The 16401-nt window shown below is 44.6% G+C and overlaps 1 protein-coding gene across 1 annotated transcript in view; it reads right to left on the bottom strand.

The window, feature by feature from the left end:
• The window catches only part of LOC310872011 (EGF-like repeat and discoidin I-like domain-containing protein 3), a gene marked incomplete at its 3' end in the record, with an annotated part of 237840 nt that overhangs the window by 65035 nt on the left and 156404 nt on the right, over positions 1-16401 (bottom strand). Inside the window, 1 exon segment of the mRNA XM_083783672.1 lies at positions 1198-1353. Coding sequence (XP_083639798.1) covers positions 1198-1353 — 156 coding nt within the window.

Raw genomic sequence — 16401 nt, 5'->3', positions numbered from 1 at the left:
AATACCAACTTTAGTGGGGGAACACCCCTTCCCCACTGCTAAATCCCCAAACAGTGAATTTAGAAAGATAGAACGAAAATGGAGCCTCTATTTTCGTCTGTGCTAAACCCCTTATCCCTAAACTTCTTTGCCGTTTTTTACTATTTTGAAAAAACAGTTCAACTGGCCGTTCTACATTGACACGTTGTGAGCTTGTAGATTTTAACTATTTTAACTATTTAAAAAAAGAAAATCTAAATAGAAAAAAAAGCAAAGAAGTTAAGGGATAAGAAGTTTAGCATGGACGAAAATAGAGCCCCCTAAAGGTTAGGTTTAGGGGTTAGGGTTAGACGTTTAGAGGTTATAGTTTAGGGGTCGGGGTTCAAGTGTTGCTTGATTTATAAGCCACTTCGGTGTGCGACACCGGCGCACACCGAAGTAAACTATCACTTGAGCTACAAGCTCACAATGTGTCTCAGAGGGAAGCATTGTGAGCTTCCAGGCTTGTGAGTTGTGAGTTTTCGGCTTAAAACCCTCTAAGACCCGCATTAATTTCTACTTGCAAAAAATTGATTTCAACCTTACTACTACTTTGTACTACTAGGACTAAGACTAAAAAATATATAAAAATAAAGTTTGATGAAAGATTTATAATAATTATATAATAATTATATAATAATATAATAAATTACATTTGGGGGATATCTTTCACAATAATGAATAAAACATGTTCTAGACATTCTAATGATCACAAAAAAACATATATTACAATTATTTTACTTAATTGTATTAGGGTTAAAGGTCAAAAGTCATAGGTTAAGTTAAGAAACTTTTAATTTGTGTGAATTTCAGCCTCTGTGGGGGGTATTTATATACAAATATCATGACCAATGGCATTGAAATGGCATTGCAATGAACATCACTGATGACGTTTAGGTGAAAATAGAACAGAAAGAAATAATGATAATTAAGTCATTAATTAAAATATAACTTGTTGCTATAAAGCAACGCTGGGTCTTAGAGGGGTTAGTCTCACATGACATTCATTGTTTCTATGTCAATGTCCTCACAAAGCATACGCGTGTGTGTGTGTGTGTGTGTGTGTGTGTGTGTGTGTGTGTGTGTGTGTGTGTGTGTGTGTGTGTGTGTGTGTGTGTGTTTTTGTGTGTTCTGTGCATGTGTAGGCCTACTGTGTGTGTGTGTGTGTGTGTCTCTCACCATGTCCTCATCCGTGCCCTTGACTTTGTACGTAGTCCATGTCTTTCCATCGTCGCTCGAGGCCACCTTGTAGGACTTGATGTACTCGGGGCTGCCGATGCGCTTTGCACCCTGGGTAATGACGCCTGTCACCCGCATGCGCCGTTGAAGGTTGATCTGGTGGAGAGGGAAGAAGAAGGCAACAAAAAAAACAAAACAACAATGAATCACTTTGCCATTCCAGCGGTTCCCAATTCTTTTCATGTCAAGGCCCCACAAAGTCATTATGTTTTTGGGCGTGGAGCCCAATCTGAAAATATTCTGTCACAGGGACCCCCAATAGACGACGTTGAGTCTGAACAACAAAGAGCCAGTCGTTGACAGTGACATCACTGACCAATCCTTGGTATCTTTATAACCAACCTCAAATGTATTAACCTGACGCTGCCAGATCCAAGAAGCTTGCTACACAAATTTGTTTCACAGCTTATTGGGATCTGGGATCGCGGAAGCAAATTCGATGACGGGGCTGTTCCTTTTTTTCAAGATACTTGGTAGATGATTGGATGGGACCGTCTGTCTATCACCGTGTGGGCGTGCAAACACAACCAATCATATTGACGTGTCTATATAGCTTCACATCCGGTTTCGCACATATCCCGCCCTTAGCTCACGCTGATTGGTTCGGTACGGAACGGATTGGTGTCAGCTCAACTCCCTGAGAGATCCCAGATGAAGGCTGTGTTGGGGAACATGGTTACCCAATACCGCCCCCATCTGGCAGCGTCAGGTTACAAATGTATGGCAGTAGTGGAAAAGATTATAAACTGCCATTGATTGAAAGGCTGCCGAAGGAAACTTTATTAACATGATTGTTATGTTAAGCAAAAGCTGCTGAAGGAGCACTAAAACAGTGAAATGTGCCGGCGAAGCGTCAAATTTCTGCTCTGCACACACCGCCTCCCCACCCCACCCCGCTGACAAAACCGTCCGGGGGAGCACCAAAATGGGCCGTAGCACTGGGCACCACAAACGGTTAATCCCGCCTCTGTGTATACGTCGCCATGGAGCTAAATATTCTGTGGTTCTTGAAAGGTTAGTAAAAAAACTTTCAAAAACGCTGCAAAGTGCTGCAATGGAGCTAAATATTCTGTGGTTCTTGAAAGGTTCTAGTAAAATGCTGACAAAGGGCTGCAATAGGCGATGGTTGAAATCTGGCAGTTGATGAGTTACCAGACCATATGTACAGTATGCGTTAGTGTGTATTTCATCTGCCTTACGTTCAGACGACAGCTGTTCAGGAGTTCATGACTAGACCCCCACTGTGGAGCCCACCCGTCCTGTCATAAAGCTGCACGGGGCTGTGAATGGGCCATGCAGTCACACTTAAATAACCCCAAACCAGACACCTGTTCACAGTAGGGGCTCAATAACGCGTGTCAGAGTTCTGCCAACATATGGCGTAAGTACATGGTCCAGGAATCCGGTCTCTTGATTCGTCAGTACGAGCTGTGTTGTTTTTCATGCTCACGCTACAAGCGCAATATTTTATTCAACATAACATTCAAATTTCAGAGGGTGCAACCCAGGTAATGTGTAACTCTACAAGTTTAGCTATAGTTGGAGATATAATAATTAAAAAACATTAACATTGCCTTTTATAATTGTCATCTTGTGGATAGCTCAATTGACGATATGCACACGGCTGCCATCTTGCCAGCAAGGTGTTAACTAGGTGCAACTTCCCATTCATCCAAACAGAAAAGTCCTATCTGATAGTAACAAACTCACCAACAAATTGCAGCTGTACGAAAAGTGTCAGAGTTTGGAAGCACTCTACATTATTGAGCAGTGAAGCAACCTCCTGCTGCCTCCTGCATTATGTGCACATTCAAAACAGGTGGTTCGCATGGGCTGTTGAGTGATAGTCAACGAGTACTTCCAAACTCCAGCACTTAGAAAAACATCACCTGCAATAATTGCTTGACAGAAAGGAACTCATAACATGTCTATAGTGGATTTTTATTAAGGCGAGACATGAAATCATGATTTTTCTTTTCTTTTTTTTTGCTATTTTGCTTCCTAAACATGTTTTCTTTCAAACTAAAGCAAAATAAACATTCAAAATACAGATTTAGATGTTTATTTTAGTAGTTTATTTTAGGCAATGAAAGCTCGTTTTGCTGGGTGAAAATCCACCCTCTCTATTTTCATGATTGGTTGTTTGTACAAAGGAAGTGACCATATTTGGATCAAAGCACAGTCAGCTCGAGGTCCAGACCTCTCCAATGATATATGGCATTGTATGTTGTTGCCAAGGTTTGGATGAGATATTTTGTCTCAAAATAGTGGCTTCAAATAAAACATTTTGAATTTTACAATACAAATCTTTAAAGGCTGTTTTCTCAAAATGAGTTATGACTCATAAGGTATGACTCATACCTGGGACAAAGAATCTCCACTTCAGTTGCACTATATTTACTATATTCTGCAGGAATTTACAGAGGGGTTTGTTGATATATCATTCACAGCCTGATTTACATCACATTTTATACCTAAAACATGCCGAAAATTGGGTTTTGTATGCCTATTGACAATATTTTCTGATTTGTGTGATAATTAGAGTGATAAAAATGTAATTTTCTTTGTCTCAAATATGTCAACAAAATGAAACAATAATTTTGAACCTGGCTTTATCCGATCTTCAGATTTATCGTCCCGCAATGTATGGACATTAGCGTATATAATGCCTAATTTGCATATTTAAACATAGAATTTCAGAAAACTTGTAATACAAAAACTTAGTTTCAATAAGTAATGAACTGGAAGTTGAAGTTTCATTGTGATAGCTATTAGTTAACTTTTTTTCCCCTATTCACCCACCATGTCTCACCTTAAACAAACACATTGCAGATAGAAAGAGGATAATTCAAGCTTTCCGTACAGCTGCAATGTTCGTGAGTTTGAATTAGATAGGACTCTTCTGTTTGGATGCATGGGCTGTCTATGGGTAGTTGCACCTAGTTAGCACCTTGGTTGGCAAGATGGCAGTGGTGGGCATATTGTCAATAGCTCCATAACTCAACAATATAACATTATTTGCAACTGTAGGTCGCATTTACTATGAAAACCTGCATACTGTATATGGTCACGCCTTGTGACATCACACCTCCATATAATATGGTCACGCCTCCATATGGTCACACCTTGTGAAGTTGCGCCTTGAGTCGTGACACCACACCTCGTGCCACATCACACCACCATATGGCCATCTCCATATATGAAGATCATGACATTGACTAACCCTGGATAACAATACATGGATAAGACTGGATATCTGCACCCCACGCCTCCATATATGGTCATGCCTAGCGACATATCACGTGACATCATCAGGGATGGAGATCCCTGATTATGTCATCAATATTAAGCCCATATACTGTATGGGAATCACCATATATGGAGATCCCTGATGTCATGAATAATGGCAAGCAACTCTACATCTGACCTCAAACCTCAAACCCTTAGATCTCCATAAATGGAGATCTAAGCTAAGCTTTTGACTTTTTGACCATTTCTGACATTCCATAATGTAGATACTTCCCCACCCGTCCTTTGTGTTCTGACATTCCATATATTGATATCTGACATCAAACCCTGTACACTCAAGACACGCTCCATATATGGCCTTTACACCACAGTGCAGACTGCTGGGTGTGTGATGGCGCTTTGGCATGGGGGGGGGGCATGCCAAAGCGCCAGCAGTCTGCCAAGGTCGCTTCTCGCCCTGAGGGCGTCTTACTGGTTATACTAGTATATGAATAGAAGTGGAATTCTGCGTTTTTTTGGGGTTTAAACTAATTAGTTAAAACTAATTAGATAGGTTCAAATACAATTATAAGCCAAAGAGAATACCTGCCTTTTAAGTGGGTATTTTAAAGCCTTGTTTGAATTGGGCAGATCTGACGAGAGGGGCAGGCTATTCCAGAGCCTGGGCACCGCGGTCGCAAAAGCACGCGCTGTTTCTTTTTTCTAATCTTAGAAACGACCAGCATCAGCTTGTCTCACAGCCCTGACTGGGATGTAAGGTTTTTTTGTGGAGGAATCAATTGGCATAACGACTAAATTGGGGGGGAAATTTTGATTAAACGCAAAACAAAACAAAAAAGGTGCAGGTACAGCGGAGTCACGCCATTTAATGATTAATAAAAAACAAATGAAAGAACCTTAATGTTCACACCTGATGCGCTACCCCACCGGTCCGTAAACGTTTCATGAACTGTGAGCCGTTCGCTGGTATGACAGAAGGGTTGGGAACCCCTGCTTTAGAGATCTGAACAAGTTACATGAATCCTAATCACACTTTGTGGCCTGGCGTGAATGAAAACTAAATAACAGCGGGGTGATTCTGCTGTTGAACTTTCAGAGGCCATGACTCAACATTATGATCCTGCCAGCTTTAAATATCCCGCTATGCTGACAGATAGTGGTGAAGAAAGAAGTGCACTCCCACAACAATACAATATACTCTTACAAGTAAACGGCCTGCATGCAGACTCTGAGTTGAGTCAAATGACAAAAACTGTTGTTACATCTTAATTGTGAAAAAAGTGTTGAATTATTTAGAAAAAGCAGTTGATGTACAAGCATCTCGCAATGAGTGTAAGCTAACATCTACAATTTTCAAACATAGCCGATGTGCAAGCTCGCAGCGTGACACAAGCTGGAGTGCAATGAGCTTGTGCATCTGGTATTTTTTGAATAGCCAACGCTAAAAACTAAAATGACTCGGATGCTTTCCCGGTTTTAATGAGATAGGAAGAATGGGAAATACCTCAAATAAAATAAGTAGAAGTACCTCAAATTTGCACTTACAGATGTGCCATTTCAACTCTTCACGCTTATCGGCACCTTTCCTGAAAGATGGAGTGCCGTGATATTATTTCCGTTTTATGTTATGTGCAATTATGTATTCCCTTTGATTTGGGGGTTTCTTCCTGGAGGCTGAAACCTTGACAGTCAAATGTGCCAATGAAAAAATAAAAATAAATAAAAACAAAAACAAATAAAACATTCAAACCGTACATCTGTAAGTACAGTGCTTCTAATACTTAGTTACTTTCCTCCCCTGCCCAATAGAACGACGGCGGAGTGTTTGAGAGCTTAGTTGAGTTCTGTGCGCCCCTTTCTTTTTATGTCCAGCTCCAGCCAAAACATTATAAAAACAAACGACCAATTAATCAATTTATATCGAATGTTCTCCCCAAATAATATATAGTCTTTTAGGGCGGATTCCACTTTTATGTCAACCAATTCCAGGTTAACGGTCCCCTACTTATCGTTCACTCCAGAATGGATTACCATCCACCTGTTGTTAGCGGCCTGTGGAGTGCTCGTATATATCGAGACAAAGGGTGAAGTGGGGTGAATGTTGAATGTTATTCACAGTAGTGGGACGTAACTATACGTACTACTGTAGTACTCAAGTACAATACTTTTACTTTACTTGAGTAAACATGTTTTTTTAAACGTACGTTTGGTGTGCATGTGTGTGTGTGTGTGTGTGTGTGTGTGTGTGTGTGTGTGTGTGTGTGTGTGTGTGTTTGTGTGTGTGTTTGTGTGTGTGTGTCAGTGGTAGTCTATCTGAAACACAGGTGTCTCTCTGTGTTACAGTGAAGAAAGCTGTGATCATGTTGAGCTACTAATATAAAAGGAATAACAGGACGGCTGCTGACAATGGAAGATCATTCAAATCTCTCTCTCTCTCTCAAATAGTGAACTTCAGGGGCGGCCTTAAAGGACCACTTCACCACTTTTCAACCTATCTTCATATAATAGGTCCTCACTAGCCTGAGCTAACGTGTTAGGTTTCTGGTCTAGAGGGGCGGGTCACGGCTCAGATATGTATGCGCACGCCCTGATTGGATCTCATCGATCTGTCCGTCACCCCCGGCCCCTCCTCTCCCCCCTAGTGCAGCGCTACGTCATATAATTTGGAGCGACGATCACCCGTAAGGGTTGACTCCCACTTTTAGACCAGAGCGGCCAATGCGTTCCTCCAGGCTTTCAATTGTTGCACCAACAAAAATGAAAGCCTGGTACCGAGGCTAGGTCCTCACTAATAATCATGATAAAATGGCACGATTTTTTTCTACTCAGTCTGTGTCTCATAGGAGGGCTGTGGGCAGTTTAGAAACCGTCTTCCAGTGACATCATCATTAGGCAGATTATTTTTTAAACAAGATTTTTTTTACAAAAATGTTTAGATTTTCATTATCGTGAGAACGATGGCTTCCATTTTCGCATTGCAACTTTTCAGGACTAGAAAGCCTGCCGTTCTTATTAGCTTGTATTCCCCATCGATGATGTCACTGGAAGACGGTTTCTGAACTGCCCACAGCCCTCCTATGAGACACAGACCGAGTAGAAAAAAATTGCGCCATTCTTTTCAAGATTATTATTGAGGACCTATGAAGATAGGTTGAAACGTGGTGAAGTGGTCCTTTAAGGGTCGGGAGGGCCCGCTCATGACGTCATAATAAAAAATAAAATAAACTTTTTTTGTCAGTGTGTATTATCCGACTTCAAAGCATGAACAGCATACACAGCCAAGTAGAAAATACACAAAAGCAGCTTGCTTGATTAAACTAGCTTGCTTGATTAAAGGCAGCATAGGCTATACAATGATGCAACTGTAAGGCAGCATAGGCTATACAATGATGCAATCGCAACTGTCAGTGCTGCTAGTGCAGTGAGTGCACACACTGGGAAGTGGGAACAATTACAATTACTACTACTACTACTACTACTATTTTTTATTTTTTTATTTTTTAACATAAGGGTAACCTGACTTTGCCAGATGGGGGCGGTATTGGGTAACCATGTTCCCCAACACCACAACCATCTGGGACCTCTCAGGGAGTTCAGCTAACACCGAACCGCTCCCGGTTCGAGCCAATCAGCGTGAGCTAAGGGCGGGATATGTGCGAAACCGGATGTGAAGCTATATAGACACGTCAATATGATTGGTTGTGTTTGCACGCCCACACGGTGATAGACAGACGGTCCCATCCAATCATCTACCAAGTATCTTGAAAAAAAGGAACAGCCCGTCATCGAATTTGCTTCCGCGATCCCAGATCCCAATAAGCTGTGAAACAAATGTGTGTAGCAAGCTTCTTGGATCTGGCAGCGTCAGGTTAATATACAGTAAGGGCTCCACTGGTGAACATACACAACACAGCCACTATACACACACAAAACACACATGCAAATGGAATGAGATCCAATTACAATTTTACAATCTAGGCGTCTAGCAGCATCAGAGTCAACCACCTGAATTGCAATCAACCAACAACAGGGTATAAACGTTCCAGTATAATACGAGTGCCAATAAACTACCTACAGTAGCAGGTCAACATCAAAGCAAACATCTAACAGTATCAGCATTTAGCTATCGTGTACATGTGCATTTTTATCATACAGTAACATATCATTGTTGTCGGGCAGAAACCAAAATCTCCAGATTTGAACTGTTTTGTGTGTGTGCGTGTGCGTGTGCGTGTGCGTGTGTGTGTGTGTGTGTGTGTGCGTGTGCGTGTGCGTGTGTGTGTGTTTTTGTTATATTTTAATTTAATGCCCTACTTGCCTCACACAACATCATGGAAAGTAGCAGATCTAAAAGCTCAAAACGTGGTGCCAAGTGGCACTTTTGTAGAATTTGAATCCTGAAATCCTGAATCCTGAAAACGTCATAGGTTAGCGAAGACACAAACTTACAACGCAAACACATTGCAACGCAACCCGTTGGGAGGTTGTTGATCTGCTATGTTCTAGAGATGCTGGGGTTTAATTGGTTAACACATTCCCTCCCATTACCATAGGCTGGATTGTGAGGCCAGTGCAATGTGCAAAATAATGCAAGGAAGAAGAGCCACATCCGCCCAACCGGGAAGTGATTGCCCTCCATAGCTGTAGTCTAGAACTCGCTCCAATTTGTGGACTAACGGACGATTAATATTCTTAGCGTGATGAATGTTTAATGTTTTATTGGGCTCTAAAGATAGTACCCATTCTGAGCACAAAAAAACACATAACCGCATACATGTGCGTGTACACAGACGATCGGGATTCAAGCTGTTTCTACCATGTGAGTACTATATATACACTAGTTCCTGTATATTTCGGACAAATTTAATGAATCAATCAAAGCTTGGACCCATATTATGTTGAAATAAACTGATCTATCTATTTGGTGTCATCACTGGTAAGTAATCACAGAAACGTCCTAATGTGTAATTAGTTTGAGCAACTCTGAACTTTCACTTCGTCTCTGCACTAGCACATAATTACAGCCTCTACAAATATTTTCAGCCACAAATGCAGAAAAACAAATCTTAATTTAATTTGCATCCATGCTTCAATCACTTAACCAAACAGCATGTACAGTATTCTTATTCTGTTAATAGGATACTTAATTAAACACAAGCTAATCTCACGGCCTGCTTAACAAGCTGCAAACACAAAAAGAAAATCACAATTATTTGTGCAGAACACCAAGACGAGTCCTTGAACAGCAATAGGGAGTAGAGAGAGATCTGAGATAGAGAGAGACAGAGAGAATACCAGATATGTTCGCTCACGCTGCATTGAAGTGTGAGCTACGTATAGCTCTGCTATGCTTATTTGTCAGACGATAAGTGTTTTCTCTCGCCTTCTGACCACAAGGTCATGGGTTCGATCTGCCGGGCACTGCCAACCCAGCGTATGAGTAGCATGGCTTGAGTGTGGCAAGTCGTGCTGTAAGTACTGGGAGCTGGTAGGTGTGTTGTAAGTAATGGGAGCTGATTTTAGGTGTTGTGTGTAGCTGGTGTGGGAGCTGGCGGTAGGTGTTGAACATAGTGGGAGCTGCTGGTAGGTGTTGCTGTTAGTAGCGGGAGCTGATGGTAGGTGTTGCTGTAAGTAGCGGGAGCTGATGGTAGGTGTTGCTGTAAGTAGCGGGAGCTGATGGTAGATGTTGCTGTCAGTAGTGGGAGCTGCTGGTAGGTGTTGCTGTAAGTAGAGGGAGCTGATGGTAGGTGTTGCTGTAAGTAGTGGGAGCTGATGGTAGGTGTTGCTGTAAGTAGTGGGAGCTGCTGGTAGGTGTTGCTGTAAGTAGCGGGAGCGGTGTTGCTGTAAGTAGTGGGAGCTGATGGTAGGTGTTGCTGTAAGTAGTGGGAGCTGCTGGTAGGTGTTGCTGTAAGTAGCGGGAGCGGTGTTGCTGTTAGTAGCGGGAGCTGATGGTAGGTGTTGCTGTAAGTAGTGGGAACTGATGGTAGGTATTGTTGTAAGTAGTGGAAGCTGATGGTAGGTGTTGCTGTAAGTAGCGGAAGCTGATTGTAGGTGTTGCTGTAAGTAGTAGGAGCTGAAGGTAGGTGTTGCTGTAAGTAGCGGGAGCTGATGGTAGGTGTTGCTGTAAGTAGTGAGAGCTGATGGTAGGTGTTGCTGTAAGTAGTGGAAGCTGATGGTAGGTGTTGCTGTAAGTAGCGGGAGCTGATGGTTGGTGTTGTAAGTAGTGGGAGCGGTGTTGCTGTAAGTAGTGGGAGCTGATGGTAGGTGTTGCTGTAAGTAGTGGGAGCTGATGGTAGGTGTTGCTGTAAGTAGCAAAAGCTGATGGTAGGTGTTGCTGTAAGTAGCGGGAGCTGATGGTAGGTGTTGCTGTAAGTAGCGGGAGCTGATGGTAGGTATTGTTGTAAGTAGTGGGAGCTGATGGTAGGTGTTGCTGTAAGTAGTGGGAGCTGATGGTAGGTGTTGCTGTAAGTAGTGGGAGCTGATGGTAGGTGTTGCTGTAAGTAGCGGGAGCTGCTGGTAGGTGTTGTTGTAAGTAGCGGGAGCTGCTGGTAGGTTTTGCTGTAAGTTTGGGAGCTGATGGTAGGTGTTGCTGTAAGTAGTGGGAGCTGATGGTAGGTATTGTTTTAAGTAGTGGGAGCTGATGGTAGGTATTGTTTTAAGTAGTGGAAGCTGATGGTAGGTGTTGCTGTAAGTAGCGGGAGCTGATTGTAGGTGTTGCTGTAAGTAGTAGGAGCTGATGGTAGGTGTTGCTGTAAGTAGCGGGAGCTGATGGTACGTGTTGCTGTAAGTAGTGGGAGCTGATGGTAGGTGTTGCTGTAAGTAGTGGGAGCTGATGGTAGGTGTTGCTGTAAGTAGCGGGAGCTGATGGTAGGTGTTGCTGTAAGTAGTGGGAGCTGATGGTAGGTGTTGCTGTAAGTAGTGGGAGCTGATGGTAGGTGTTGCTGTAAATAGCGGGAGCTGATGGTAGGTGTTGTTGTAAGTAGTAGGAGCTGCTGGTAGGTGTTGCTGTAAGTAGCGGGAGCGGTGTTACTGTAAGTAGTGGGAGCTGATGGTAGGTGTTGTTTTAAGTAGTGGGAGCTGATTGTAGGTATTGCTGTAAGTAGTGGGAGCTGATGGTAGGTGTTGCTGTAAGTAGCGTGAGCTGATGGTAGGTGTTGCTGTAAGTAGTGTGAGCTGATGGTATGTGTTGCTGTAAGTAGTGGGAGCTGATGGTAGGTGTTGATGTAAGTAGCGGGAGCTGATGGTAGGTGCTGCTGTAAGTAATGGGAGCTGAAGGTAGGTGTTGTTGTAAGTAGCGGGAGCTGCTGGTAGGTGTTGTTGTAAGTAGCGGGATCTGATTGTAGGTGTTGCTGTAAGTAGTGGGAGCTGCTGGTAGGTGTTGCTGTAAATAGCGGGAGCTGATGGTAGGTGTTGTTGTAAGTAGCGGGATCTGATTGTAGGTGTTGCTGTAAGTAGTGGGAGCTGCTGGTAGGTGTTGCTGTAAATAGCGGGAGCTGATGGTAGGTGTTGTTGTAAGTAGCGGGAGCTGATTGTAGGTGTTGCTGTAAGTAGTGGGAGCTGCTGGTAGGTGTTACTGTAAGTAGCGGGAGCTGATGGTAGGTGTTGCTGTAATTAGTGGGAGCTGATGGTAGGTATTGTTGTAAGTAGTGGGAGCTGATGGTAGGTGTTGCTGTAAGTAGTGGGAGCTGATGGTAGGTGTTGCTGTAAGTAGCGGGAGCTGCTGGTATGTGTTGCTGTAAGTAGTGTGAGCTGATGGTAGGTGTTGCTGTAAGTAGCGGGAGCTGCTGGTAGGTGTTGTTGTAAGTAGCGGGAGCTGCTGGTAGGTGTTGCTGTAAGTAGCGGGAGCTGATGGTAGGTGTTGTTGTAAGTAGCGGGAGCTGATTGTAGGTGTTGCTGTAAGTAGTGGGAGCTGCTGGTAGGTGTTGCTGTAAATAGCAGGAGCGGTGTTGCTGTAAGTAGCGGGAGCTGATGGTAGGTGTTGCTGTAAGTAGTAGGAGCTGATGATAGGTGTTGCTGTAAGTAGCGGGAGCTGATGGTAGGTGTTGCTGTAAGTAGTGAGAGCTGATGGTAGGTGTTGCTGTAAGTAGTGGGAGCTGATGGTAGGTGTTGTAAGTAGTGGGAGCGGTGTTGCTGTAAGTAGTGGGAGCTGATGGTAGGTATTGTTGTAAGTAGTGGGAGCTGATGGTAGGTGTTGCTGTAAGTAGTGGGAGCTGCTGGTAGGTGTTGCTGTAAGTAGCGGGAGCGGTGTTGCTGTAAGTAGTGGGAGCTGATGGTAGGTGTTGCTGTAAGTAGTGGGAGCTGATGGTAGGTGTTGCTGTAAGTAGCAAAAGCTGATGGTAGGTGTTGCTGTAAGTAGCGGGAGCTGATGGTAGGTGTTGCTGTAAGTAGCGGGAGCTGATGGTAGGTATTGTTGTAAGTAGTGGGAGCTGATGGTAGGTGTTGCTGTAAGTAGTGGGAGCTGATGGTAGGTGTTGCTGTAAGTAGTGGGAGCTGATGGTAGGTGTTGCTGTAAGTAGCGGGAGCTGCTGGTAGGTGTTGCTGTAAGTTTGGGAGCTGATGGTAGGTGTTGCTGTAAGTAGTGGGAGCTGATGGTAGGTATTGTTTTAAGTAGTGGGAGCTGATGGTATGTATTGTTTTAAGTAGTGGAAGCTGATGGTAGGTGTTGCTGTAAGTAGCGGGAGCTGATTGTAGGTGTTGCTGTAAGTAGTAGGAGCTGATGGTAGGTGTTGCTGTAAGTAGCGGGAGGTGTTGCTGTAAGTAGTGGGAGCTGATGGTAGGTGTTGCTGTAAGTAGTGGGAGCTGATGGTAGGTGTTGCTGTAAGTAGCGGGAGCTGATGGTAGGTGTTGCTGTAAGTAGTGGGAGCTGATGGTAGGTCTTGCTGTAAGTAGTGGGAGCTGATGGTAGGTGTTGCTGTAAGTAGCGGGAGCTGATTGTAGGTGTTGTTGTAAGTAGTAGGAGCTGCTGGTAGGTGTTGCTGTAAGTAGCGGGAGCGGTGTTACTGTAAGTAGCGGGAGCTGATGGTAGGTGTTGTTTAAGTAGTGGGAGCTGATTGTAGGTATTGCTGTAAGTAGTGGGAGCTGATGGTAGGTGTTGCTGTAAGTAGCAGGAGCTGATGGTAGGTGTTGCTGTAAGTAGTGTGAGCTGATGGTATGTGTTGCTGTAAGTAGTGGGAGCTGATGGTAGGTGTTGATGTAAGTAGCGGGAGCTGATGGTAGGTGCTGCTGTAAGTAGTGGGAGCTGAAGGTAGGTGTTGTTGTAAGTAGCGGGATCTGATTGTAGGTGTTGCTGTAAGTAGTGGGAGCTGCTTGTAGGTGTTGCTGTAAATAGCGGGAGCTGATGGTAGGTGTTGCTGTAAGTAGTGGGAGCTGCTGGTAGGTGTTGCTGTAAATAGCAGGAGCGGTGTTACTGTAAGTAGCGGGAGCTGATGGTAGGTGTTGCTGTAACTAGTGGGAGCTGATGGTAGGTATTGTTGTAAGTAGTGGAAGCTGATGGTAGGTGTTGCTGTAAGTAGCGGGAGCTAATTGTAGGTGTTGCTGTAAGTAGGAGCTGATGGTAGGTGTTGTTGTAAGTAGTGAGAGCTGATGGTAGGTGTTGATGTAAGTAGTGGGAGCTGATGGTAGGTGTTGCTGTAAGTAGCGGGAGCTGCTGGTATGTGTTGTTGTAAGTAGTGGGAGCGGTGTTGCTGTAAGTAGTGGGAGCTGATGGTAGGTGTTGCTGTAAGTAGCGGGAGCGGTGTTGCTGTAAGTAGCGGGAGCTGATGGTAGGTGTTGCTTTAAGTAGTGGGAGCTGATGGTAGGTGTTGCTGTAAGTAGCGGGAGCTGATGGTAGGTGTTGCTGTAAATAGTGGGAGCTGATGGTAGGTGTAGCTGTAAGTAGCGGGAGCTGATGGTAGGCGTTGCTGTAAGTAGCGGGAGCTGATGGTAGGTGTTGCTGTAAGTAGCGGGAGCTGAGGGTAGGTATTGTTTTAAGTAGTGGGAGCTGATGGTAGGTGTTGCTGTAAGTAGTGGGAGCTGATAGTAGGTGTTGCTGTAAGTAGTGGGAGCTGATGGTAGGTGTTGCTGTAAGTAGTAGGAGCTGATGGTAGGTGTTGCTGTAAGTAGTGGGAGCTGATAGTAGGTGTTGCTGTAAGTAGTGGGAGCTGATGGTAGGTGTTGCTGTAAGTAGTGGGAGCTGCTGGTAGGTGTTGCTGTAAGTAGCGGGAGCTGATTGTAGGTGTTGCTGTAAGTAGTGGGAGCTGATGGTAGGTGTTGCTGTAAGTAGTGGAAGCTGATGGTAGGTGTTGCTGTAAGTAGCGGGAGCTGATTGTAGGTGTTGCTGTAAGTAGTAGGAGCTGATGGTAGGTGTTGCTGTAAGTAGCGGGAGCTGATGGTAGGTGTTGCTGTAAGTAGTGGGAGCTGATGGTAGGTGTTGCTGTAAGTAGCGGGAGCTGATGGTAGGTGTTGCTGTAAGTAGTGGGAGCTGATTGTAGGTGTTGCTGTAAGTAGTAGGAGCTGATGGTAGGTGTTGCTGTAAGTAGCGGGAGCTGATGGTAGGTGTTGCTGTAAGTAGCGGGAGCTGATGGTAGGTGTTGTTGTAAGTAGTGGGATCGGTGTTACTGTAAGTAGCGGGAGCTGATGGTAGGTGTTGTTTTAAGTAGTGGGAGCTGATTGTAGGTATTGCTGTAAGTAGTGGGAGCTGATGGTAGGTGTTGCTGTAAGTAGCGGGATCGGTGTTACTGTAAGTAGCGGGAGCTGATGGTAGGTGTTGTTTTAAGTAGTGGGAGCTGATTGTAGGTATTGCTGTAAGTAGTGGGAGCTGATGGTAGGTGTTGCTGTAAGTAGCGGGAGCTGATGGTAGCTGTTGCTGTAAGTAGTGGGAGCTGATCGTAGGTGTTTCTGTAAGTAGCGGGAGCTGCTGGTAGGTGTTGCTGTAAGTAGCGGGAGCTGATTGTAGGTGTTGCTGTAAGTAGTAGGAGCTGATGGTAGGTGTTGCTGTAAGTAGCGGGAGCTGATGGTAGGTGTTGCTGTAAGTAGTGGGAGCTGATGGTAGGTGTTGCTGTAAGTAGCGGGAGCTGCTGGTACGTGTTGCTGTAAGTAGCGGGAGCTGATGGTAGGTGTTGCTGTAAGTAGTGGGAGCTGATGGTAGGTGTTGTAAGTAGTGGGACCTGCTGGTAGGTGTTGTAAGTAGCAGGAGCTGATGGTAGGTGTTGCTGTAAGTAGCGGGAGCTGCTGGTAGGTGTTGCTGTAAGTAGCGGGAGCTGCTGGTAGGTGTTGCTGTAAGTAGCGGGAGCTGCTGGTAGGTGTTGCTGTAAGTAGTGGGAGCTGATGGTAGGTGTTGCTGTAAGTAGTGGGAGCTGATGGTAGGTGTTGCTGTAAGTAGCGGGAGCTGCTGGTAGGTGTTGCTGTAAGTAGTGGGAGCTGATGGTAGGTGTTGCTGTAAGTAGTGGGAGCTGATGGTAGGTGTTGCTGTAAGTAGTGGGAGCTGATGGTAGGTGTTGCTGTAAGTAGCGGGAGCTGATGGTAGGTGTTGCTGTAAGTAGCGGGAGCTGATGGTAGGTGTTGCTGTAAGTAGCGGGAGCTGATGGTAGGTATTGTTGTATGTAGTGGGAGCTGATGGTAGGTATTGTTGTATGTAGTGGGAGCTGATGGTAGGTGTTGCTGTAAGTAGCGGGAGCTGATGGTAGGTGTTGTTGTAAGTAGTGGGAGCTGCTGGTAGGTGTTTCTGTAAGTAGCGGGAGCGGTGTTGCTGTAAGTATTGGGAGCTGATGGTAGGTGTTGCTGTGAGTAGTGGGACCTGATGGTAGGTGTTGCTGTAAGTAGCGGGAGCGGTGTTGCTGTAAGTAGCGGGAGCTGCTGGTAGGTGTTGCTGTAAGTAGCGGGAGCTGATGGTAGGTGTTGTTGTAAGTAGCGGGAGCT

Source organism: Protomyctophum parallelum, assembly GCF_964188405.1.
Source record: "Protomyctophum parallelum genome assembly, chromosome: 15".
NCBI lineage: Eukaryota > Metazoa > Chordata > Actinopteri > Myctophiformes > Myctophidae > Protomyctophum > Protomyctophum parallelum.
The sequence above is the reverse complement of the archived record's forward strand: the minus strand, read 5'-3'. Positions and strand labels throughout refer to the sequence as shown.